Source organism: Carcharhinus amblyrhynchos, chromosome 4, assembly GCF_965287045.1.
Source record: "Carcharhinus amblyrhynchos chromosome 4, sCarAmb.v2.hapA, whole genome shotgun sequence".
In the NCBI taxonomy this organism is placed as follows: Eukaryota; Metazoa; Chordata; class Chondrichthyes; order Carcharhiniformes; family Carcharhinidae; genus Carcharhinus; species Carcharhinus amblyrhynchos.
The window spans coordinates 95,265,341-95,292,925 of NC_137327.1; the positions used below are offsets into that span (position 1 = coordinate 95,265,341).

The 27,585-nt window shown below is 45.1% G+C and overlaps 1 protein-coding gene across 2 annotated transcripts; it reads left to right on the forward strand.

The window, feature by feature from the left end:
• Nucleotides 1–27,585, forward strand: LOC145342669 (protein eva-1 homolog C). 2 transcript variants are annotated; one of them, XM_080188219.1, is made up of 8 exons: nt 1–224; nt 7,243–7,442; nt 13,204–13,327; nt 14,302–14,454; nt 21,717–21,860; nt 21,941–22,012; nt 23,997–24,089; nt 25,590–27,585. In XM_080188219.1, exons 1-8 carry the CDS (start codon nt 122–124, stop codon nt 25,958–25,960), a joined length of 1,260 nt encoding a protein of 419 aa, XP_080044345.1. In that variant the 5' UTR covers nt 1–121; the 3' UTR covers nt 25,961–27,585. The 2 variants fall into 2 exon arrangements, with proteins under 2 accessions (XP_080044345.1, XP_080044346.1); XM_080188220.1 differs by lacking the exon at nt 23,997–24,089.

Below are 27,585 nucleotides of genomic sequence, written 5' to 3' on the forward strand. Positions count from 1 at the left end.
ACCAGTGAAAGCATCACAGCTGCTAGAAACTGACAGAAAATGTGATGGAAAAACTGAAAAGATTATTCACCCATTAGAATGAAAATATACACACTCTCAGAAGTCTTATCAATTCTTCAATATGATTATATTCAAACAGCTTAGATGTCAAGTGGGATTCTCATTTGTCACTTTCTTTTGGTTTTATCTCCGGGGTCAGCTTGAAGCCACTCCGGATTTCTCGGGTAAGTGCTCGATTCAGTAATGGGAAGACAGGGGGACCCTTTGAGCTGAAGGGTCTTCATCATCTGACATTATTTGATAAAGTTTCTGGTTTGTCTTTATCTTTAGAATATTATAAGATGTACAATGTAGATTAATAAATTAAACTATATTAATACATTAATTAAGTCAATATTGCCATAGGAGCAAAATATTTTTTTCACATATTTAAAAATCATTGGGAATATTCATGGATGTGATTTTTTTTTTAAAAATTGATGTCTGCATCAATAGACCTGTCATATCATATCGCTTATTAACTGATGTTATCATTTTCTGGGCTAGGGCTCTCAAATCAGCAAAAGAGGCCAGTCATGTACAAATTTTGTGTTAACACAGTGTATCACTTGAAGTGTGAACAACGAGCATTTTATATTTTTGGAAATCCATAGAATCCCTACAGTGCAGAAGGAGGCCATTTGGCCCATCAAGTCTGCACCGACTCTCCACAGGATGCTCCACCCCCTCACCTCCCACCACTCTATCCCTATAATCCCACACATTTAGCATGGCTAATCCACTTAATGTTCACATCTTTGGAGTGTGAAAAGAAATCAGAGTGCCTGGAGGAAACCCATGCAGACATGGAGAGGACATGCAAACTCCACACAGGCAGTCACCCAAGGTCAAAATCAAACCCAAGTCCGTGGCGCTGTGAGGCAGCAGTACTAACAACTGTGTTGCTGTGCTGTCCTAAATGGATACAGGTGTTGCAATTGAGTTGATCCTGTCCATATTCTGTGTTTATTAATACAGACTTTCCAGTGGGTGGGGAGTGCTTGATATCTCTGGATAATAGAACAGCATCAGATTTTCTCTAACAGCTAACAATTCTCCACTAATTTGTTTATACGAAAGGAGGTGTTTTTTTTTGGTTGCTGTGCACAGAAGTGGAAAATTCTGAGTAATGAGCAACAACACAGACTGACAGTCTTCCCTCTACAAGTATGCCTGAGAAACTGAGGCCAATACTAGCACCACTACTGTTATCCAAGCTGAGATCAACTATGGAGAAGTTTATCCTTCAGATTACAGTCCACTCCCCCACTCCTCAGCACCCCACCCACCCACATCCAATTCTTTGATTTTATTTTCTGCTCTTCAACATTAGAAACTCATTAGTTAATGATCAATGCAGATGTGTTTCTGTCCACCCACAACACGAAACAAAAACCTCCTTGTACATCTCTCCCTAGTCTGAAAACAAAGCATTACAGTGACGATTTGAGAATCTGACACCAAGTACTGCAGGCAATATTTATTTTAATTCATTCACAGGATATACACGCAATGATAAGGCCAGCATTTATAGCCTATTTCTGATTAGGTTTGGGAAGGTGGTGGTTTGGAGGCGAGCATGCATGTGGTAGTGTTCAGGTGCGACCCTTGTTCTTGTCCTAGTTGGTAGATTTTGTTTGTTTGATAGGTGCTGTCGAGTAAACCATGGCAAGTTGCTGCAGTGTGTCTTGTAGGTCACGCACAGAGCAATCAATGTGTGCCAGTGGTGGAAGCAGTGTTGCTGGGCAGGCCCTGCAGATTTTCAAGGCGTATTTCTGAGCTGCTACATGCAAATACATTGAGTCAATGAAGTTTTAAAGCAGCTTTTTGGCTGACAATTACTATTGATACCCATTCCTTACACCTATATCCTGATTGCAAACACTGTGCCTTGAATGCCATAACCAGTACATTGGAAATGTGGATAATTGGAAGACCCATGCTGTGTCTGCGCAGTAGATATGGCCATTGGGTTTTTGACCCTATATTCATTCTGAAATGCCTCTGTAAATTTAGATGCCAATCAAGACTATATGCAGCACAGCACTAAACATTATGGACTCTGGCCTGAATATGCATCATTAGTAAATGTTGATATTCCCATACCCTTTGTCAACATGGCCCCTCTTCTTTGCAAGGCCATATGCATCCTTAAAGTTTGGGAACCCCTCCAATGAGACCATCCAATACCCCAAATGAATTTTCAAATACAGGCATACAGGGTGCAGATGTCTCCCTTGAACATGACTGTACCACCTGTCTCCCAGTACAATGACCCAAACCTTCAGGACCAAATTCCTAGCCACTGACCATATCCTACACACCTACTATGTAGGACTGCCGTTGTCCAGAGAAGCATGTGTACCATGCTGAGTCCTATAACATGGCCCGCACAGCCCCAGGACAGTCTGTTCGATACACTCCAGGCAGCATGGCCTCAGCCCCAGGACAGTACGTCCAATATACTCCAGGCAGCATGGCCTCAGCACCAGGACAATCTGTTCAATATACCCCGACAGTGTAGCGTCAATACCAGGGCAGTCTGTTCAATATGCTTCCAACAGCTTGGCCTCAGCCATGGGGCAATCTCTTCAATATACCCCCAGACAGCATGACCTCAGCCCCAGGGCAGTCTTTCACTACTCCACTCTGTTCCTTTACCACTCCCTAGTCTTGCTTCTGTTTCCTCCCCTCTAAACTTGTGTTTCCTCCTATCCTGGGTCCTTCCTCCATGTTTCCCCTCTCCACAGGTATTGTCTCTCGAGACCAGCCTTAGCACAACTTCTGATACAGGCATCCAATGTCTCAGTGCAATATTCTTAAAGATAGGTGAAAGCAATATGTATATCTACAAGTCACTGATGAAGTGAAACTCACCAGATGCACGCCACTTATATCGAGTTGGGAAACAGACTATTCTAGTTGTCCACTGCTGGGGCATTTACTCTGGAGGGAGGAATGTAATTCTGGTGAATTGACCTTTTAAGGACCATCCCTGAGATACAAATACATACAAATGTGGGTCCCAACATGGATCAGTAGGAATCATAACCTGTTTTTAACCCGCCATCAAAGTCAGGAGAACAAAATTCCAAACTAATTTCCTGCCGGTGGGAAACTGACCGTGTTGAACTTGGTGGCAACACCCATCGCAATTACGCTGCCGGCGGGAGTGGAAAATCCTGCCCAAAGGATATGGGGAAAGAGCAAGTAGATAACTCTGGCACCAGGATGTGTTGGATGTTCCTCCTTCACTGACATCTCTAAAATAAATAATACTCAGCCTCTCAAAAAGAGGGAAAGATAGATGCAAATCAAAACGAAAGTAGCTCTCCTGAGTAACTATCAGATTGATGTGATGTGCCCATCAATGGCACACATAGCAGACCAATCAGAATGCAAATGCGCATTGTATCCAAGCGCGTGTTTGCCTGGGAACTACACACGCCAGCTGCAGCTGCTGGGGAAATGAAAAACAAACGTTGTGTGGAGAACCATGAAAGCTTTCTGCAGCGGACTGCTGGTTTCCGTGGAAACGTGATGAACATGCTTTGCACTCATCCAATACTTACAGAACCTGTTGATACAGATTTTTAAAAATTGCTATTTTACATGTCACAAAAATAATTCAGGGCCAAGGGAGCAGAAAATTTGAGATGTAACACTGGTTGCATACACATTCTGTAAAAATTTGTAGTTTCTTCTCTTAAAAGGCCATCATTTATTGCTTAGTTACATTAAGCAGAAGAATTTTTGACATTGGGAACAAAACAGATTGATCAATATTCAAACACAATTGTGAGATTGTTTTGGGGAAGTGAGGAATCACATCCAAAACATTAACCTATCTTTTCTCTTTCAGATGTCATCTCTCCTGCTAAGCCTGTCCAACATTCTCTGTTTTTATTTCAGATTTGCTGCATTCGCCGTTTTTCTTTAGATTTGGCCTGTCTATAGTTTACGCAGAAGTGATTTACACTAGAACATTATAAATCAGAACGTCCTTTATTTTTTAGCAAAAATCTCTCTCCCTTCAATTATTTTTATTAATACAGCAGGCTACAACAACTTGTGTTTAAATATCATTGCATGAGTAAGAGAATCTCTCAGTGTAATTCTTAAGGAGCAGGCTAAACACCAAGCAGCAATGGATTTGTAGAGGTGGCATGGTTGAAAAGATAGGTTTTGCGAGAGAGATGGGGAGAGCACTTCAATTGGAACAGGCATAGTAGCTGAAACATGAACCTGTGATGGAAATCAAGCAGAAATGTGGATTCAGAGGAATAGAAGGATGAGCTCAGAAACTTGATTATAAATGATCTTGTGGTTAAGTGGGGGTGGGAGGCAAGCCTATTAGTCATAAAGTCATAGAGGTTTACAGCACAAAACCAGGCCCTTTGGCCCAATTTGTCCATGTCACCCCTTTTTTTAACAACTACGCTAGGCCCAATTGCCCTTGTTTGGCCCATATCTCTCCATAGCCATCTTACTCATATAACTATCTAAATGCTTTTTAAAAGACAAAATTGTACTCGCCTCTGCTCCAACCTCTGGCAGCTTGTTCCAGACACTTACCACTCTCTATGTGAAAAAAATGCCTCTCTGGACCCTTCTTATCTCTCCCCTGTCACCTTAAACTTATGCCGCCAATTTTATAGACTCCCCTACCTTTGGGAAACAATATTGAGGAATTTGAAAACCTTAGGATCTTGGTCAGGGATAGGACTTTGCTGAGGATTGTCACGATGATGGAGAAAAGCCTTGGAATTACACAAGGAAATATTGGATTTTAAAATAGGTCTGTGTTATATATTTTTAAAAATGGACACAGACGCCAAAGATGGCTGCAAATGTATAGCTAGCCAATGACAGGAATTGCTGCAAGGGGTTTCTCTAAGGAGAAGTGGAACCCCTCCCTGTGCTTCCGGATAAGGTACTTGGAAAACCATCCAAAGACTGATTACTGTCTCCAGTTAGGATAAAGGGAAACAGTGCTTTCTCATTTTCAGGAGCCTGGGAATAATGGCTAAGACAGGCCAATACATTCCAGTCCTCTTGGAATACACCTACTTAGGGTTAAAAGCCTGGTGCTACCAGCCTGTGCTGTTATGTCTGTCTGTCAATCTGTGTACTGTGAGAAAAGCAACCAAAAGCTTACCACCTTGAAGGTGATATTGTAACTGAAGCAGGGTCCCTGAAAGATAGTCAGGTTTTGCAGGAACATCTAAAATTCTCCTTTTCTCTGTGAAAATCAATAAAGCAGCAGGTGGACTGCAGCTGGAAAAGAACTGAAATCTCTACCAAACTATCGAACTACGGGACACCCAAACCAGCAGAAGCGAACTATACTGAAAACAATTGTAATGGACGCAAAGTGTCATCATCTACTCCTCGAAACTCAAGAACTGTTCTGTACAACAAGGGAAAGGGATTCTTGTTAGATTAAACGTTTGTTGCTATAGCAGAGGACGGATTGAATAAACAGTCCTTGATTTTCGAGGAGTGGACACTTTGCATCCATTACAATTGTTCTCAGTATAGTTCGCTTTTGCAGGTTCAGATGTCCCGTAGTTTGATAGTTTGGTAGAGATTTCAGTTGTTTTCCAGCTGCGGTCTGTTTGCTGCCTTGTCGATTTTCACAGAGAGAGAATTTTAGATGTTCCTACAAAACCTGGCTATCTTTGCATGGGCCGTGCCTCAGTTACTATATCACACAGAGCCAGTCATCCCTCATCAACCGAGTTTGTGACACTTAGTAGATATCCCAGTCGGATGGTGACAAATCGAGGGTCTCACCCAGATCAATAGCTTTTAGGGAACCTTACCTAGGGCAGGTTTGTAACACGATGAAAGTTGGTAAGTTGAACATTTGAGAAATCAATCCTCATCATGATGAAAGTGCGGATGTTTGTTTCAACATAATATTTGAGAGAGGAGAGGTGGGGCAGTGGGTATGATGACGACTGACAAGAATGTCGTTTTTTAAAAATTCTTTCACTGAATGTGGGCAACATTGGCTAGGACAGCATTTATTCCACATTCCTTCCTTGAAATTGGTGAGCCAACCAATTGGATTGCTGCAGTCCATACGGTGTAGGGAGACACAGAGATCCAGGATCTGGACCCAGAAACAGTGAAGGAACAGCAAGCAGATGAAGCAACATCCATGTCAGGATGGTGCGTAGCTTGGTGGGGAACATGCATGTGGTGGTGTTCCCATATATCTGCTGCCCTTGTAACTTCTAGGTGGTACATGTCATGGGTTTGGAAGGTTCTGCTGAAGGAGCCTTGGTGAGTTGTAGATGGTACACACTGCTGCCACTGTGCATTGGTGGTTGAGGGAGTGAATGTTCAAGGTGTTTGGCTGGGTGCCAATCCCTGTGAGCTGCTTTGCCTGGATGGTGTCAAGCTCCTTGAGTGTTGTCGGAGCTGCATTCATCCAGGCAAGGGAAGAGTATTTAATCACCTGTGCCTTGTAGATGGTGGACAGGCTTTGGAAAGTCAGGAGGAGACAGAGACACAGTGGTATTGTCACTGGAATAATAATCCAGAGACCCAAGATAATATCCTGGGGACTTCTGCCAGAATTGGGAGAGCTGTCTCACAGCTAGTCATGCACCACCACTGTACCAAACATAATAGAATTTGAACAGACCTAGTAACTCAAGTATGGGCTACCATAAGGCACTGTGGGCCATCAAGCAGCAGCAGATGGTCATTGCCTGGCACTTTTGTAGCTTGAATTTTATTTGCCATTTGTCAGCCCAAGCTTGGATATTGTCCAGGTCTTGCTGCATACGGGCACGAACTACTTCAGTATCTGAGGAGACACAAATAGTGCTGAACATTGTGTAATCATCAGCAAACATCCGGATTCCTGATCTTATGATGGACGGAAGGTGGTATTCGATGAAGCAACTGAAACTGGTTGACCCTAGGACACTACCCTGAGGAACCTTTACTCTGAGAAACATTTTATAATGTTTGAATAATTCAGCAGCTCTGTCAACATCTATCTCTCTTAATAAATGCTTGCAGAGCTGCTGAGTGTTTCCAGTATCCCCTGTTCTTGTTTCACATTCCAGTACTTTGCTTATATTGTGATATTGGCTAATTATGTAAAGTGACTATGTTTTACAGCATGCTTTTGTCGCAGCTTCAAGCAGAGGTGCATTGCTCAGTCTTTCGACTTTCTTTTTCCAGGCTACCTTCTGAAGATTCTGCAGAACCACACAGTCCATGCGTGTGACGGAGATCGCCTTTCAGTGAGCTGCCCACCTCAGACAGCCATCAGCGTTCTGTCAGCTTTCTATGGTCGCCGTGTTCCCAGTGAATACCTATGTCCCAGTACTAGAAATACTTCAACTGAGAGCACTAATTGTGCTGCACTCACTGCGCTACCGGTGGGTAAAGTAAAGTTTATTTATTAGTCACAAATAAGGCTTACATTAACACTGCAATGAAGTTACTGTGAAATTCCCCTAGTCACCACAGTTCAGGACCTGTTCGGGTCAATGCACCAAACAAGCACGTCTTTCAGAATGTGGGAGGAAACCCACGCAGACACAGGGAGAATATACAAACTCCACACAGACAGTGACCCAAACTGGGAATCAGACCCAGGTCCCTGGCGCTGTGAAGCAACGGTGCTAACCAGTATTGCACCCGGCTTGAAAATGCAAATTAATTGCTTCAAACGCCATTTCTAAATTTGTGGAGGACAATAAATTGGGGGGCGGGGGAATGCTGCACCAAACTGAAAGCTGACACAGATTCACTTACAGAATAGGAATATCATTGACAAATGAATTTCAACACAGTTATCTCAGAATCATAGCTGACCACATTCCCAACCAGGCCCTATTCGCGTAACCTCATGCATTACCCTACCTCGTTCCCTAACACTAAGGGGCAATTTAGCATGGCCAATCCACCTAACCTGCACATCTTTGGACTGTGGGATGAAACCGGAGTACCCAGAGGAAACCTACGCAGACACGGGGAAAACGTACACACAGACAGTGACCCAAGCTGGGAATCGAACCTGGGTCTCTGATGCTGTGAGTTTGTGCGGTTTGGCAAAGAGAATAAGGAGGCCACATTTAACTTGGAAAGTAAGAACGTAAATGAGATAGATGAGCAAAGGAGTCATCGAATCCCTACAGTGCAGAGGGAGGCCATTTGGCCCATTGAACCAGCACCAACAACAATCCCACCCAGGATAATCCCCGTAACCTAAAGCATTTACTCAGCTAATTTCCCTAACACCAAGGAGCAATTTAGCATGCCAATCAGCCTAACCTGCACATCTTTGGATTGAGAGGGGAATCTGGAGGAAACCCATGCAGATACAGGGAGAATGTGCAAACTCCACACCATCACCTGAGGCTGGAACTGAACCTCTGTCCCTGTCCCTGGCGTGATTTGATTCCCGCAGTTGGGGGAGTGGTGGGGATCTAAGCTCTCCCACAAGCCCCTTGCTCACATTAGAGGATGCAATCACACATGCGCAGATCCTTTCTTCTGTGCAACAGACCAGAGAGATCCGTCAGTCACCCACATCCCCAGATATGGCCCACACCCCCAATCACTGGCCTCCCTGGCTGATCACCCCCCCCCACCCCGCTGGATACTGCTCTGATAACCTCTCCACCCTCGGCTGATTGATGCCGTGGTCGACCGTACCCTTCCCCAACATCCCCCCGTCGGGTTGACCACCACCCCGGAAGATTGCCAGTTGCAGAGTGCGCAGCTCCCCCCACCCTGCTTCCCCTTAAGCTTCACCCCATCATGGTTCCACCCCATCCCCACAGATTCCGTCCCTATCACGGTCCCATCCCTTGACACCATCAAGTGCTTGGGTGCCCAGTGGACAGTGTCAGACTGGCAGTGCTGGGGTCCCATGTCGGCACTGCCAGGGTCCCCAGGCTGGCAATGCCAGGTTGGCACTGCCCAAGCGGCACTTCCCCCTGGCCCTGACCACTCAGCAAGTTTGAATGGGCTCCAGTCCCACCAGCGAGACCGTTAAGGCAAGTGAGATCAGACGATTCAGTTCCGGACTATTTATATCACAATGAAGATTTAACTATTTAAATCAGCTTTGTGTCCTTCCCGGGACCGAGGCTGATCACGCTGGAAATCTGGAGCCAGTAAGATCGTGAGAAGTGAGAAACTGGGCGCGAGCCTCTTGTGGGGACATGTTGGTTTGACAGGTCTATTTACCGGTGGGACATGTCGGTAAGATTGTCCCCAGAGTGCTTCCTGCTGAAGGCACCAACGTGAATTCAGACTGAATCTTATGCCTCATTAGCGAAAACATTATGCCCATGAGATTTACGTTCCCTTGGATTCACCCGCCCTGCAATAACGTCATCGCTGTAATCACTGGGGAGCTCCATATTGACAGCACTTGTTCCAGAATGACTGCAGGGGATGGCAGCTAGGAAGTCTGCACCTCACTTTTCATAGAGGCCCCTTACCAGGCTGTTTGATGAAGTGGAGCAGAGGTGGGACACACTCTACTCCCACTCCAAGGGTTGGCCTTCCAGCAGGGTCACCACCCCTGCCTGGGATGCAATGGCAGCCCTGGTTAGTGCAAGCACACTCCAGAAGAGGATGGGGCAGCAGTGTTAGAGAAGATGAATGGTCTTCTTCACTCAGCCAGGATAAGTGAACCGCCCCCAGTCTCCCAATGGACCCCTCTTGCACTTCCAAACCTACCCCAGCAGTCGCCAACACCAGGCACCAGGTTCCCCCCTCCATCCCATAATCACCACCTTCCGCACAGCTCCAGCTCCCACCCAAGCCCCATGTCTTCCATAATCTCATCATCTTCAATCTCACCACCCCCGCCTACACTCTGTGTCATTGCTGGACAAACTCAATCACAACAAGTGTGAGCGGAAGCAGCCAGATGGAGTCATGCCCAAGCTCTGAACCCTCACATGTTTTGAGAAGTGTGCCCTCGAGCTGGCCAGGGAGGAGCTGCGGCTGCACTGCTGGTGAAGTGGGGACAGCAGAAAAATGTGAGAACCCTAAGACAAGCTTCCATTCACAAAGCCTCAAGTGAGTAAGCAGTGTTTCCTCCGTATCCCCTGTAATGCACCGATGCCATGTACATTCTCTTGCAGGTCAAGGAGCCAAACTGGCCGGGCAATCCTTGGACCCCCCTAGACACACCAGATTCCAATAATTCCAAGGTGGACTTCTTCAACCCCACCATTGAAGAGGCATCACAGCTATCACCCACACCCAGTGCCAGTGTAGATACTCACACCTTGGTGTGACAACTAAGCAGACAAGCCTCTGGGTCCCTCCCTGGTGAGCACCTCACAGCTGGAGATCCACAGCTGGCGGAGGCAGGGACATCCCAGGGAACCAGCACTCAGAGGAATGCCAGAGCCCAGGACACTGCTGGTTCCCTGGCTGATGATATGGCCCTGGACCTGCTCATCCTGGAGCTGCAAAGGCAGGAGGGGATGACAACATCCCTCCTTGGAATTCAAGGCTGACTGGAGGAGTCCCATCGCCTTCTGTCTGAGGAGAATGTGCTGTTACTGTCGCACAACAAAGCCAATACTGCGAGGGTGGCACCCACAGTGGAGACCTTGGTGCAGAGTGTGTACTTCATGGCAGGAGATGTCTGCACCATGGTTCAGCTCATGACAGCTATGTCTGGGGGGCATGAACTCCAGGGAATTGCAGCCTCATTATAATGAGGCTCAAGCTGTAACACACATGCTGTCAAGCTGGTGATTGGCTTCTGAAGATGTGGTTCAGCTGCCTGCACCGCCGAGGAGGGTGGGGGTGGGGGTGGGGGGTGGTGGGGCGTGCGCTAGCGTGATGGAAATCAAGTGCCGAGATATGTTTGTAGGATGCCTAAAGAACCATAAAATCCAAGCTGAGCTTTTTGAGCAGAGGCTGAGGTGGACAGAGACCACAAGGATGAGACAGCAGCTGGTATTTAGGGGCAGTGAGCATCATCCTTTCTGAAGCTTCCCCTGTGTGTCTCAGCACTGTGACTGTGTCTGTGATATGGGTTTGCTGGCAGCACGCCTTTCAGCTGCTACTGGGGCGCCTGATCCATGTGTGCACTCACCTTCCCATTCCTCTCCCTGATCTGGCGTGGGACTGTGAATAAAGGGAATCTCATGAGGTGTGCCACAAGGTCCAGCGCTGACGTAGGATTTGAAGGGAGAGCGGTCTTGGGTCAGTGACACTTGTGAGGGGAGTTAGGACAGGGCTGGCCTGAGTTGGGGGTTTATGCATGCCGACAGGACTATGTCAGGCAGTGAGAGGTTAACAGGTCCGGGTATGCAGGGGCCTGGATGTCCTCTGTGCATGGTTCCCATGGAGCCAAAAGGTGAGAGCTGAGACTGGACATAGAGAAGAACCAACACTTTTGATATTCAGATGCCTGAAGCTGATATGGATCTGATTAGCTGCAATACTTCAAAGAGCTAATGGAAGCTTCACTGATCCAACCTACCACCTCACTTTCCTCGAACTTGAACCCCGGTTGCCCCCATTGAACCGGACATCATGCCCCCCAACAATGATGAAAATACGTCCTAGATCCCCCTCAGATGCTTTGCTGCCAGGTTCCCGCTTTTCAAAAGCAACACCAAACTATGCCGTGAGATAATGTTACAACTGTACAAAACTCTGGTACAGCCGCACTTGGAGTATTGCGTCCAGTTCTGGTCGCCGCATTATAAGAAAGATGTGGAGGCATTGGAAAGGGTGCAGAAGAGGTTTACCAGGATGTTGCCTGGTATGGTGGGAAGGTCTTATGAGGAAAGGCTGAGGGACTTGAGGTTATTTTCATTAGCGAGAAAGAAGGTTATAAGGTGACCTAATTGAGGCATACAAGATGATCAGAGGATTAGATACGATGGACAGTGAGAGCCTTTTTCCTCAGATGGTGATGGTTAACACGAGAGGATATAGCTATAAATTAAGGAGTGGTAGTTATAGGACGAATATCAGAGGTAGGTTCTTTACTCAGAGGGTAGTAAGGGCGTGGAATGCCCTGCCTGCAGCAGTTGTGGACTCGCCAACTTTAAAGGCATTCAAATGGTCAGCGGATAGGCATATGGATAACATCGGAATAGTTTAGGCTAGAGGGTCATTAGATTGGTTCCACTGGTCGGCGCAACATCGAGGGCCGAAGGGCCTGTACTGTGCTGTAATGTTCTATGTTCTAAGGGGGGGTAGGGAGAGTATCGCGTGGCTGCTGTATCTGGGGTCAGTCTCGTTAACGACATTGAAATGAAGTTATTGGGGCACGGTGGCACAGTGGTTCAACTGCTACCTCACAGTGCCAGGGACCCGGGTACAATCCCAACCTCGGTACACTGTCTGTGTGGAGTTTGCACATTCTCCCCTTGTCTGTGTGGGTTTATTTTGGGTGGTCCAGTTTCCTCCCACAGCCCAAAGATATGTGGATTAGGTTGATTGGCCATGCTAGATTGCCCCTAGTGTCTGGGGGATTGGCAGGGTGAATAGGTGGGGTTATGGGAATAAGGCCTGGGTGGGATTGCAGTTGGTATGAGTTGATGCACTGTAGGGATTCTATGATTTTATTTGCATAATAGTTGGGTCATCACCCACTCTGGGTGGATACCCAATCAGGACTGGCGGGGCGGGTGGAGTGAATCCCAAGAGCCCTCATGCCTGTTGGGAATCCCAATTTTCGGTTGGTGCCCCATTCACTGGGACATCGGAATTCCTGTGGGCCCTTTGAAGAGGTTGGAGAATTGCCCCGATCCATGTACTGGGGCAAAAATAGATGCAAGAGGCAACAGGGTGGCCTTTACTGTGGAGTTTATTAAATATTAACTAAAATAGTTTCAGCAATTTTTAGCTACAAGTGAATAAACTTCTGATGCTTCAGATAATTAACCGATTATATTAAAAATTAGTTTTGTTATGCATTGGCTCAACTGCATGCTGGGAAATCGCCATATGTGCAGAGTGGCACTGCGGGTTTTGGGTACAAGCTGTAACTTGGGAACACACTAAAAACTGAATTTTCTAATATCTCTTTTTTTAGCTGGGACCTGCCTGGGAGAAAGGTAAAATTGGGAAATGTTATTGGCAGTTTAGTTCATCATGATCAGATTTGTGCACCTTGGATAGTAAACACATTTGTCCTTTCTACAGAAAGTTTTTGATGAATGTCAGGACCAGCGCTCCTGCCAGTTTTCAGTCAACAGTCGAGTCTTTGGTCTCGATCCCTGTCCTGGGACCAACAAATATCTGATTGTTTCATTTAAATGCAAACCTGGTAAGTCCAAAAGCAAATAGTGACTTTTAGCAAGCAGCATTTTACACTTCTCACACAGCTGCATACCAACTCCTGGTGCCACACTTAACTTGCTTTGATTTGATTTGATTTATTATTGTCACATGTACTAATATATAGTGAAAAGTATTGCTTTTTGTGCGCTATACAGACAAAGCATACCATTCGTAGAAAAGGAAACGAGAGAGTGCAGAAAGTAGTGTTACAGTCACAGCTAGGGTGTAGAGAAAGATCAACTTAATGCAAGGGAGGTCCATTCAAAAGTCTGATGGCAGCAGGAAAGAAATTGTTCTTGAGTCTATTGATATGTGGCCTCAGACTTTTGTATCTTTTTCCTGACAGAAGTAGGTGAAGAGAGAAGATCCGGGGTACGTAGGTTCCTTAATTATGCTGGCTGCTTTTCTAAAGCAGCGGGAAGTGTAGACAAAGTCAATGGATGGGAGGCCAGTTTGCGTAACGAATTGGGCTACATTCACAACGTTTTGTAGTTTTTTGTGGTCTTAAGCAAAGCAGGAGCTATACCAAGCTGTGATACAACAAGAAAGAATGCTTTCTATGGTGTATCTATAAAGGTTGGAGACAGTCATAGCTGACATGCTGAATTTTCTTAGTCTTCTGAGAAAGTAGGGGCGTTGGTGGACTTTCTTAATTATAGTGTTGGCATGGGGGGGTCCAGGACAGGTTGTTGTTGATCTGGACACCTAAAAACTTGAAGCTCCCGACCCTTTCTACTTCATCCCCTTTGATGTAGACAGTGGCATGTTCTCCTCTACGCTTCCTGAAGTTGATGACAATCTCCTTCATTTTGTTGACATTGAGGAAGAGATTATTGTTGCCTGTTTGTTCAGGCAGCATGAAGTTTGAATTCTAACAAATGGACATGACTTAGCCACTCATCCCAATCCCCACTCCTGTTTTCCAGTCAGAGCTAATTTTTTTCTTCCTTAATGTTACAGATGGACACAAAAGTAAACTTGTGTGTGAGAATGAGGCATTATTACTCCAGTGTCAGAACCAAAGCATCCTTGTCATTTATGCTGCAAGTTTTGGACGAACCCTCCATGGCAACATGGATTGCCGTTCAGTGAATAACACAATACCAGATATTGGTGAGTCTATAACCAGGGGGTTGGAATTTGCTGTGCGCTTCCAGCGCTGTCTGCTTTTGTTTCAGATTTTCAATATTCTCAGTATTTTAGTTTTTATTCCAATCTGCTGTCACATAGGCATCTTCCAGCAAGGAGCAAGACCACCAGGAACAAGAACACTTAGGTTTATTTCCCCCTCCTCTAAGCCTATAACCACCCTTCCTGAGATTACCTAACTCAGCACATTTTGGATACGGAAATCTGAAGTCCGTTTCGTTCATATATCTCAGTGCTGCATCCAGTGACATAGCTCACTGAGTGATTGAGGAGTTCACAGCTTTTATTAATTGGTAATTGACTTTAAACCTAATTAAACTTTTTCTATCACAGTCTACACTTTGTTTTAATTGTCCAATTTGATCTGAGATCGGGCGAGTGCAATAGATGTTAAATTAAGTGATAACTCTTTCATTAACAAGTGGTGAAATATTGCAGTCATTTGAAAAGTGTAAAATGCTTGACAAATCTGAATTAGGGCCATGTTCAGTGAGACAGAGAGAAATCTTTAGGATTCACATTGCAGTAAGTTAGTTTGTTAATTCTGTTTCATAGGGCTGAATCTTTCTGGGGGGCTGGGGTGTATTTCTTGTCTCCCTCAAACCCCGCAGTTGGAAATGTCAGGCACCAACCGACCCATGATAAGCAAGGCCACCCAACCCCAGAGCAATAACATGCTGCAGTGCCAGCAGTAAGAAGCAGTAAGTGCAGGCTGCTGGAGGAGCTCCAGCTCAGGGTAAATGAGCTGGCCTCTGAGCTACAGACACTGAGGCTCATCAGGCGGAGAGAGGGTGCCATTGTCAATGGGGTGCAAGTGACATCCACCCCCCCTAGACTGGCTAACTCTAAGGGTCAGGAACAAGAGGGGGCTGCCGGGAGGAGGAAGGGGGGTGAGGAGCATAGGCCTCAGCCTCTTAATCTGCAAAACAGGTTTGAGGTTCTTGCTGCCAGTCTGGAAGAGGACGAGGCAGGTGAGGTTGGTGAGCAAGCTGCACACGGTACAGTGATGCAGCAGGACATAGGCAAAAAGAAGGGGAAAAGGAATGCAGTAGTAATTGGGGATAGTGGGGTGAAGGGTATTGACACTGTCCTTTGTCACAATGACAAAGTGCACAGAAGGGTGTGTTGTCTGCCTGGTGCTCGGGTCCGGGATGTCGCAGCTGGGCTGCAGAGGAACCTGGAGTGGGAGGGTGAGAATCCGGTCGTTGTGGTACATGTGGGTGCCAACGACGTAGGCAAAGTGTGGACTGAGGATCTGGGGAGGGAGTATGAGAAGCTGGGAATGGAATTAAAAAGTAGAACCGACAAGGTGGTCATCTCTGGGTTACTGCCTGAACAGTGTGCAGATGGGCGTAGGGTTGACAGGATTAAGGAAGTGAATGGGTGGCTCAGGGATTGGTGTGGGAGGAATGGGTTTGAATTTATGGGGCATTGGCACCAGTATTGGGGTAGGTGGGACCTGTTCGGGCAGGATGGGGTTGGTCTGAACCGTGCTGGGACCAGAGTGCTGGCGAATCGAGTAAAGAGGACTGTAGACAGGGCTTTAAACTAATTAGGGGGGGGAGGGTGCGAGGGTAGGTGACCTTACGAGGCCTAAAGTTAAGGAGAGGGTACAGGTAAGGGAAGAGGCCGAGGATGTCCCAATAATAGAGGGAGTAGGGGGCGTGAGTATGGTTGGTGGCGTTACGGCAAATAGGGTCCAGGTGAAGGCTGGGATGAAAGCGCTGTATCTGAATGCACGAAGCATTCGGAATAAAGTGGATGAGCTGGTGGCGCAGATCAACACAAATGGATATGATCTGGTGGCCATTACAGAGACGTGGCTGCAAGGTGACAGGGACTGGGAGCTGAATGTCCAGGGGTATCAAGTGTTTAGGAAGGATAGGCGGGAGGAAAAAGGGGGGGCGTAGCTCTGCTGATTAAGGATAGCATCAAGGTGGTAGCAAGGGATGATATTGGAGCCAAGGAGCAGAGGGTGGAATCGTTGTGGGTGGAGATTAGGAACAGCAAAGGGAGGAAGACGCTGGTGGGTGTCGTCTATAGGCCCCCGAATAATGATCTGGAGGTGGGGCGGGCTGTTAACGCGCAAATAAGTGCAGCGTGCAGGAATGGGACGGCCGTAGTTATGGGGGATTTCAATCTGCATATTGATTGGTCGACCCATGTTGGACACGGAGGGCTCGAGGAGGAGTTCTTGGAATGCTGCCGGGATAATTTCCTTGAACAGTGTGTGTTGGAGCCGACAAGGGAGCGAGCTATCTTGGATCTGGTGCTATGTAATGAGGAAGGTAGAATTAGGGACCTTGCGGTGAAGGATCCTCTTGGGGAGAGTGATCATTGTATGGTGGAGTTTCTGGTGCAGATAGAGGAGGAGAAAGTGGGTTCCCGGACACGCGTCCTTTGTTTGAATAGAGGGGAGTACGGTAGGATGAGAGAAGAATTGGCGAATGTGGACTGGGGGAGTGCATTGGAGGGAGGGTCTGCTGAGGAGCAGTGGAGGATCTTTAAGGAGATCTTTCTTGGTGCTCAGCAGAAATTTATTCCGATGGTCAAAAAGGACTGTAGGAGGAGAGGTAATAAGCTGTGGATAACGAAGGAGGTGAAGGAAAGTGTTAAATTAAAAGCGGAGGAATTGAGAGTAGCTAAGAGTAGTGGGCGAGAAGAGGATTGGGAGAGGTTTAAATGTCAACAAAGATTGACAAAGAAGTTGATAAGAAGGGTAGGAGAAACTATGAAGCTGGGCTAGCGCTTAATATAAAAAAGGATAGCAAGAGTTTTTATAAATATATAAAAAGGAAGAGGCTGGCTAGGGTGAACGTTGGTCCTTTAGAGGATGAGAAAGGGGACCTAGTGGTAGGGGATGGGGATATGGCTAAGGTATTAAATAACTTTTTTGTTTCTGTCTTCACGGAGGAGGACGTGAATAATTTGCCGGGTGTTAGCGATGGAAAGGTGGTAGGACTGGAGGGTCTTAATGACATTACTGTTACGAGAGAGGCGGTGCTCGACAGACTGGAGGGGCTGATTGTGGACAAGTCCCCAGGACCGGTTGGAATGCATCCGAGGGTTCTGAAAGAAATGGCGGAGGTGATAGTGGATGCCTTGGTGGTTATTTTCCAGACGTCGCTGGATTCCGGGGAAGTGCCGGAGGATTGGAAAACGGCTAATGTTACGTCGTTGTTTAAGAAGGATGCCAGGCAAAAGGCAGGGAATTATAGGCCGGTTAGTTTAACGTCTGTGGTAGGTAAAATGTTAGAATCTGTCATTAAGGAGGAAATTGCGAGACATCTTGAAGGGAATTGCTTGATAAGCAGACGCAGCACGGTTTCATTAAAGGGAAGTCGTGTCTGACAAATTTACTGGAGTTCTATGAGGATGTGTCTAGGGCGGTGGATAGAGGAGAGCCGGTGGATGTGGTCTTTCTGGATTTTCAGAAGGCGTTTGACAAGGTACCTCACAAGAGGTTATTGCAGAAGGTCAGGGGACTTGGAGTTGGGGGTAGGGTGTTAGCGTGGATAGAGGATTGGTTGTCAAATAGGAGGCAGAGAGTGGGGGTCAACGGGTGCTATTCGGATTGGCGGATGGTGACTAGTGGAGTGCCCCAGGAGTCGGTGCTGGGGCCTCAGCTTTTTACCATTTATATAGATGATCTGGAGGAGGGAACCGAGTGTAGGGTGTCGAAATTTGCGGATGACACCAAGATTGGGGGAACGGCAAATTGTGCGGAGGGTGTGGAGAGTCTGCAGAAGGATCTAGATAGGCTGGGCGAATGGGCCAGGAAATGGCAAATGGAATTTAATGTTGGCAAGTGTGAGGTGGTCCACTTTGGTAGGAAGAATGGTAGGAAGGATTATTACTTACGTGGAGAAAAACTGCAGCAGGCGACGGTGCAGAGGGACCTCGGGGTCCTTGTGCATGAGTCGCAAAAACCCAGCTTGCAGGTGCAGCAGGTGGTCAGGAAAGCAAATGGGATGCTGGCCTTCATAGCGAGGGGGATTGAATATAAAAGTAGGGAGGTCTTGCTGCAGCTGTATAGGGCATTGGTGAGGCCGCAGCTGGAGTACTGTGTGCAGTTTTGGGCGCCGCACCTGCGCAAAGATATTTTGGCCTTGGAGGGAGTGCAGAGGAGGTTTACTAGGCCGATACCGGAGTTGAGGGGGTTGAGCTATGAGGAGAGGCTGAATAAACTAGGCTTGTACTCGTTGGAGTTTAGAAGAATGAAGGGAGATCTCATTGAGACATATAAGATGATGAATGGGATGGATAGGATAGAGGTGGAGAGACTCTTCCCGCTCAAAAAAGACACTAGGACTAGGGGACACAGCCTCAAGATAAAGGGGGGGCGTTTTAGAACGGAGTTGAGGAGGAACTTCTTCACTCAAAGGGTGGTGAATCTCTGGAATTCTCTACCCGTTGAAGTGGTGGAGGCTGCCTCGCTAAATATTTTTAAGAAGGGGGTTGATGGGTTTTTGATAAGAGAGGGGATTAAGGGTTATGGGGAGAGGGCGGGAAAGTGGAACTGAGCCACGACAGATCAGCCATGATCTTATTGAATGGCGGGGCAGGCTCGAAGGGCCAGATGGCCTACTCCTGCTCCTATTTCTTATGTTCTTAAGTCTCACAACACCAGGTTAAAGTCCAACAGGTTTATTTGGTAGTAAACACCACTAGCTTTTGGAGCGCTGCTCCTTTGTCAGGTGAGTGGGCTTCGCCAGTGAGTGCCAGAGTGCAGTAATGGGCACTGCTGGGATTGCAAGCAATCCCACCGCTAAGAAGGCATGGCCACTTTAGAGGTAAATTGGGGGATTTTGAAGGGGAAAGATTGCGATACCTTGGGGGGCGGGCGAAGGGGGGATGTCAGAGGTTTTGGGGAATGTATTTTTAGGGAGCACGGCCCTGGATGTGCATAGGGCATCTCCCAAAGGACATATCTCCTTTCCTTCCTGCCTTTTAAACAATTAGTTTAAAAAATGGCCTGCCCATTCCTACCCACCAGCTCACACCACCTGCATTATGGTGCCAACGGAATACCTGGGTCATTGAACTTGGTAATGCTCTTTGTGTGAAGAATAAATCCTGATACCAGCCCTCTTCTGGCTCATGTTTTAATTTGAAGTAGTGTCCTGGATTTACTTCTTTTAAGTTGTTTCATACCTTATAAATCTCGAGGCGATCTTTCTAAAACAAGCCTTTTCAATACAGAAAGGTACAAATTCACACTGGATCAGCTGATCTTGGGCAGGATGACAGACAAATGATCCAACTGATTTTTAATATCCAGTACTAGATGAGCAAAATGACTTATAATTAAATATTGGGAAGATTGAAACCACTTTCTTGCAGTCTCCCCTCGAAATTGCATGCCACAATTAGCAAATCCATTTCTCTCCCAGCTAGCACCTGTCTGAGGCTAAACCAGATTGTTTGCAACGTGGCAACATATTTGATTCCGAGATGAACGTCCGACCACAAATCTGGGCCATCACTAAGGCTACCTATTTTCACTTCCATTATGTTGTCTGACATCTCCCTTGCCTTCATTCATCTGCTGCTGAAAACTTTATTCATGCTTTTCTTACCTCTAGGCTTGACTCCTCCAACACAGTCCTGGCCACCCTCCCCTTTTCTACCATCTGTAAACCTGAGACCATCGAAAACCTTGTGACTCATACTAAATCCCATTCCCCTATCACCCCTGTCTCACCGACTTATGTTGGCTCCTGGACAAGCAATGTTTAGGTTTTAAAATTCTCATCCTTTCATTCTTCCCTAATTCTGTGCTCCCCTAAAGCTCCATAAACATCTAGAATATCTGAACTCATCTAATTCTGGCCTCCTGAGCATCATGATTTAATCCTTCCACAACCGGTGGCCGTGATTTCAGCTGCCTAGGCCCTAACTCTGGAACCACTGACCTAAACCTAAACACTCTCTACCTCTTTATCCATCCGTCAGGCACGCCTCAAAACCTTCCATTTTGATCAAGATTTTGATCATCCTGCCAAATATTTTCTTACGGGGATCAGTATCATATTTTGTTTTACAATGCACTTGTGAAGCACCTTGGGATTTTTTTTTACATTAATGGTGCTATGTAAATACAAGTGATTGTTGCAATGGCACTACATAGCAAGAAACAATTAGCCAGGACTCTGCTGCTGATTATCCACTATGCTGCAAAGTGCTGTTTTGTAGACGTTGGTTAAGGATGGGATTAAAAACTGAAGCACTTGTAGCTTGGTATTGATTTGTTTAATTCAGTTACAGTACATGGGGAATTTTAAAATAACTTCACTCAGGGAAATCATAGCCCAACATAAATGACACAAATGTTTCAAAGATGAAGCAGTCAATCTGGAGGAAGCTTGCTTGAAGCAGAAAATAAACCACACACCCTGGATACTGGTATATAAATCGGCCTTTGGAAATCTTAGAAAAGTCATGCACAGACAAGACAGACAAAGCATACTGTTCATAGAGAAGGAAAGGAGAGGGTGCAGAATATAGTGTCATAGTCATAGCTAGGGTGTAGAGATAGATCCATTCAAAAGTCTGAAGGCAGCAGGGAAGAAGCTGCTCTTCAACTGGTTGGTACGTGACATCAGACTTTTGTATCTTTTACCCAACAGAAGAAGGTGCAAGGGAGTATGCCCGGGATGCATGGGTCCTTGATTATATTGGCTGCTTTTCTGAGACAGTGGGAAGTGTAGACAGATTCAGTGGATGGGAGGCTGGTTTGCGTGATGGACTGGGTTTCGTTTACGACCCTTTGCAATTTCTTGCAGCCTTGGACAGAGCAGGAGCCATACCAAGCTATGATACAACCAGAGAGAATGCTTTCTATGTTGCATCTGTAAAAGTTGGTGAGAGTCATAGCGGGCATGCCAAATTTGCTTATGAAGGTAAGGATAGGCACATTTAAGACCACAGGCAGTGGGGTTTTAATTTGTGAAAGCAGTTTGAAAGACTAAAGACAGAAGCATCTAGAGTAAAATGATCCAAAAATATCACTGATGCCTTCAAAACTGGTTATTCTCCCCACGCCTGTACAATAAACTGCCAATATTTACTGCTTAGGATACACATATGGAGATTTCTGGGTTAAGTACAGGAATATAGTTGGTTCTTATGGAATGCCTTTGCAAGAGAACAGGAAAGGAGCAGAGATGGATAAATGTGAAGAAATTAGATGGTGCAGTGCTTTGAATAACTTCCATTCCTTTCAGAATGCTTATCACCTACAGCATTAAGACGAATGTCATCGAAGTGCCATGGCAAACCTAATTGTTCGATCATTGCCAGTGCTGAGAGTTTCGGTGATCCCTGTTTCCCAGGAGTCCGCAAGCAACTCCAAGTGTCATATACGTGTGGTAAGAAAGTCAGAGACTTATAAGCAATACTAGCAAAACACTTAAAACAATGTGTAATTATTTGTATTTTTAAATTTCAGTTCCAAAAAAGCTGTTTGAAGAAGCTGGTCAAGGAGCAGTGAAGCCGTTCTTAATATCCGATTATACTCATGGTATCAATTCTAACTTTTGACTTTGTTTATACACATGACCATAAGGAATGCTTTGCAAGTTATTTAGTTACTGAAAAATGCTGTTGCTACATTACAGTAATTATTTTTTAATAGTTTTGTTATACTTTGAAGAGTTACCTAATAACAAATAGTTCTTGTCGCAAGTTATTGTTCATCTCCAAAAGAAGAAACTAATAACATCAAAATAATTGGTAATTGCCGCAAGCTACTCGTAATTGAGCCACACAAGGAGGTTATTTAAATTATTACGGGAAATATCGCAGATGGTCATGTATTGGCAGCTTCTTTTACACCTTATTCGATCTTCTTTTCAAAGAGAAAACTCATTTTTCACTTTAAAACAATGCAAATAAGACACAAAAACAGAAGAATGCTGGAAAATCTCAGCAGGTCTGACAGCATTTGTGAAGAGAAAGTAAAGAGAGTCTAGATGACCCTTTGTCAGAGCCGAGAGGAAAGAGAGCAGAGATTTATACAATGAGGGTAGGGAGGGATGGTGGAATTGGACAAAGGGAATGTAAATTAGCACGTAGAAGGCTGAGAAGGTGCTGAAAGTGTCCATTAAGTGATCAGAATGCGTGAATGGCAAAACAACATCCTGGTGTAAATAAGATCCAGGTTCAACTTGACAATTAATTGACCTTACTTAAGTCAACACTAAGATGCCACAATTAAACTTTCCAGCCTACCTTTCCAGGGAGAGGAAAATTTGACCATGGTTGTCAGACTGGATTGGTCCAATGATGACTACATAGTGTGCACATGTAGATGGCAGATAGGACAAGACTGAGATCAACTGTACTGCCTTTTATTTAAGGTTGCATGGTCTGCAGTGCTCGCTATTATGAATCACATGAAGACTGACCTCCTGAGCAAAGCACTATAGGGATGTTGGTGTTTGTGTTCCAGGAGGGAAGTGGTGATAATTGGAACAAATATGAAATATGTTGAGAAACTGTATGGTCAATTTCAACACTTGGCCCCACTGACTGAAGGTTGAGAATTGAGTGAGAGACTGAGGGAGGGGGGCATTAAACTGTACCCTGGGAAGAAGCTGCACATTCAGGGAGGGAATAAAAAAGGCCAGAAAATAAGCCATTCCTTTAGTTAGGCAAGAATAACCATAAAAAGAAATGTAATAGTAATTATAAATATATAAATTGTCTGTTGGAAAATCTTGAAAGTAAATTTGAAAGTAAAAACAAAAATATATACTGACGCAATCTGCAAAAATTGTAAATTACGCTTCAATTCTAAAACAATTGCCTCCAAGGTTACCAGTATAGAGAGTAGGGCATTACTATTTACAATATTCATATACAATGAATATACAATGAATATACGTATACAATAATATACAATGGATGGCACAGGAGCACAGTGGTTAGCACTGCTGCTTCACAGCTCCAGGGACCAGGGTTTGATTCCCGGCTTGGGTCACTGTCTGTGTGGAGTTTGCATATTCTCCTCGTGTCTGCATGGGTTTCCTCCGGGTGCTCCTGTTTCCTCCCACAGTCCAAAGATCTGTAGGTTAGGTTGATTGGCCATGCTAAAAAAATTGTTCCTTAGGGCCGTGAGATGCATAGGTTAGAGGGATTAGCGGGTAAGTATGTAGGGATACGGGGGTAAGGCCTGGATGGGTTTATGGTCGGTGCAGACTCGATGGGCCGAATGGCCTCCTTCTGCACTGTTGGGTTTCTATGATTCTATGAATTCATTTGACTGCTTTGTTAGAGGAAAAATGTAACTAATTTATTGTAACTCATTCCGCTCTATGTACAAATGTGCTAATCTAATATTTTCAGAGCTTAATTCCAAGTTCGTGTACGATATTTTCATCATTTTCAGCTGAAAATTGGCTGAGACACGGTCTTCAGAGAATCCTTTGGACAGTACAGTACTGAACAGCGGAGGTAGTCAGTTTTGATAGCACTCTGAGTTAGTTTGTACTTATTTGCTGCAGGTGGTTGGTATAATGGCCCAAGAATGTCCATGCTTTATGCCAAAGATGTCGTGATTGTTAGCAGTTCTCTGGCAACTCTTGCCCACATTAGGGGTATGTTTCTCTGTGCTGCCAATGTGTTCTAATAATGCTTTAAAATTTACAAAAAGCTACATTCATTTGATAAATGGTCTAATTTTTCTGCAATTTGACAATATTCATTTTCCAACAACTTGCTAACATTCCTCTCATTTTCATTTATATTTTGGTCCATTGCCTCCAGATTCTTGATAGCAATGCCAATTGTTTTAATACAAAGATGCATATAGATTTGCCTTTTATAAAAGGAAGTATCTGAAGCAACTAACTTGATTGTAACTTGAATGAGCCGGTCTTTGTTTTGCATAGCTCCCAGACTTGATATTATTTGAATATCCATGTCTAAGATCCCACTAACAGCTCAGGAGTACAGAAATAATGGCTAAAATGTGGGAATTCTTTCCAATTCTGACCAAATCCAAACTAAGCGCAAGATAGAGGTGAGATGGAGGGGAAATCCTAGCTTGGTTTTTAATTTTTTTTGACATTGAGGCAAATTCATTGGAAACGTTAATAACTAACAACATTACATTGTGTATGAGAAAATGTATCTATGTTTGAGCCTGATTTCTACAAAGAGAGGGAAGGGGCGGGTGGAATTGAGGGAGGAGGAGGAAGCCAGTTTTCCTTCAAGAATCACAAGGATCAGGAAGGAAGAGCTTTCCCTCAGGCTTCTGCAGAATTCAAAGCTGGGCCTGATTAAAAGTGGTTTGCCTTTTTCTGACACAGATAGCCAGTTTGAGAGGTTGGCAGCCTGTTGGGTGGTAAACTACAGTACCAGCTTGCAGTCAGGAAGAAGAGAAGGTGAAGGAGTAACCAGAAAGGCTGGTGGGAGAAGACAGTTTGGGGGTGGGGGTGGAGAGGTGATCCGAAGAGATCAGATGGGCTGGGAAAGAGGGATGAGAGGGAAAGGAGAGATTAGAAAGATAGTGGTGGGAGATTGTGGTTCAGAGGCATTGTGTCCTGGTGTGATGGAGTTTGGAAGATTAGATTGCTACATCGGGTGTGGCATTGGGGAACAGCCAGACCCAGGATGGGTGGAAGGTGAATGCAGGTTAGATGAGTCAAGAGGAAATGCCATTGTTTCTTCTGGCATACAAGCAGCAGTCACCTGCTGGATCCAATAGTCCTTGCTTCTATTCGGTTGCCAAGGTCCAAGAAACCTGGATAGCCAGTTTAAATTTACAATGGAAGTAAAATGAGAGACATGCATCCTATTCAAAATTTAAATAACCAACCTGCCTTTTTGGAAATGTGTTGGTTGCCTACCTCCTTGTAGCACCTGTTAAAACTGGAAGTGACTGAAGTTGAGATAATTTAAGTTCATATTTGAGATCTTTAACAGATTAAACATTCCAGCAAAGTCACCTGATTGGGAGGTTAAAACTCTCCCCTTAGCTTCTGGTTTACATTGCAGTAATTTTCAGGAACGACATTCAAAAGCTAGCTGGGTGGCATGTCTGTTTACAGATTGCATAAAAAGGTTTGATTTTTCCTGAATCTGCTTCATCCCAGGTCTCCCAGAGAAAGCAGCGCTGTACTTTGTGTCAGGCGTGTGTTCTGGCTTAGTATTCATCCTCTGTGCTTTTGGATTTCACGTGTTGGTGAGGCAAGACATTAGGAAGCTCCTTAGTGAGCCACAAGACAATCAAGAACGTGAAAACGAGCGCACCAAGGTTTCGGATGATGAGGATGATGCCTCTTCTGATGCTTCATTCCGAAGGCTGACGAGACAATACCGAGCTTCAGACAATATCTTCAGCCCGGAGATGGCTGCTGTGATGGGAGACAGAGTGGAGCAGAAAGAGCAAGGGGAGAAGGAAATGTGGCTGAATAAAGAGTCTAATCCCTATGCAATCCAGAACCTGAATCAGCATCCACAATGAATGGTTAGAGTATTAAAATTGATATAGTCATGTGCTACTGAGTTAAAGGGTAAAAGTCACGTAGACTTAAAATTTTGCTAATTTCAAACTTCATCATGCCTGTGCTCACTGATGTACATTGGTTTTGCATCAAGCAACTCTTTGATTTTGAAATTCTCCTTGTTTTCAAATTTCTCCATGGCCTCACTCCTCCATACATCTGCAAACTCCTTTAGCCACAATCCTCTGAGATAAAGGTGGAGTGGTAGCACAACTTTTGGCACTGCTGCCTCACAGCGCCAGGAATCTGGGTTCAAGTGCAACCTTGGGTGACTATCTGTGTAGAGTTTGTGTGGATTTCCTCTGGGTACCCTTGTTCCCTTCCACAGTCCAAAGATGTACAAGTTAGGTGGATTGACCATACTAAATTGCCCCTTAAGTATCCCAAAATTTGTAGGTTAGGGGGATTAGCAGGGTACAATGCATGGGATTACAGGAGTAGAGTGGGATGTCCTGTCAGAGAGTTGATTCAGACTTGATGAGCTGAACAGCTTCCTTCGGCACTGCAGGGATTTGATAATTCTATGATATTTGTGCTCATTTAATTCTGGCCTCTCTGGTGTCCTTGATTTTAATTGTTTCACTACTGGTGGCTATGCCTTCAGCTGTTTAGGTCCTAAACAATGGAGTTTCTTCTCCAAACCTCATCCAGTCTCTAATTCTCTTTATTATTTTAATAGGCTCCTTAAAACCTACCACTTTGATCAAACATTTGACCATCTGCCTGAATATAGTGGCAGAGTGTTTAATTTTACTTTATAATGCTCCCGTAAAGTGCCTGGTGATGCTTTATTTTGTTAAAGGCACAATGAACATATAAATTGATGTTGTTTTCCAATCCCTCCATAGGCTTGCCCTTTCCTTTCTCCATATCCTGTCTTCACCCTTCAACTGCACCCCTTAACATTGTCCCTAAGGTATCTGGGCTCCTCTAATTCTGGCCTCTTGGTGCACCCCCAAATATAATTGTACCACTTTTGGCAACTATGCATTCAGCTGTCAAGGCCCTTAAATTCTGGAATTCCCCCTCCACCCCTCTAACTCTCTTTCTACCCTTAAACGTCTCTGACCAAGCTTTGTTTCTTGACTGAATACCACTTTGTGTGGCTTGGTGTCAAATTTCATTTGATAATGCTCCTGTAAGCACCTTGGAATATCTTACTGCACTAAAGACCTTCCAAAAATACATATTGTTGCTGTTGGATACTTCAGAACAACTTTGTAGTGTTATTCCACCGACTTGCAACCAAGGGTTGTAAGAGTTTATTTGAAATATCAGATTCCAAACACACAGCAGATTTTCCTAATGTCCCACTTTAATTGGAAATCTCTATTGGCTGACTCTGAGGGATTGGGGAAACATCTTTCATAGAATCCCTACAGTACATAAGGAGGCAATTTGGCCCATGGAGTTTGTACCAACCCCAATCCCACCCAGGGCCCTATTCCTGTAACCCGACACATTTATTCTACTAATTCCCCCTGACACTAAGGCAATTTAGCATGGCCACTCAACCTGCACATCTTTGGACTTTGTGAGGAAACCAGAGCACCCAGAGGAAACCCATGCAGACACAGAGAGAATG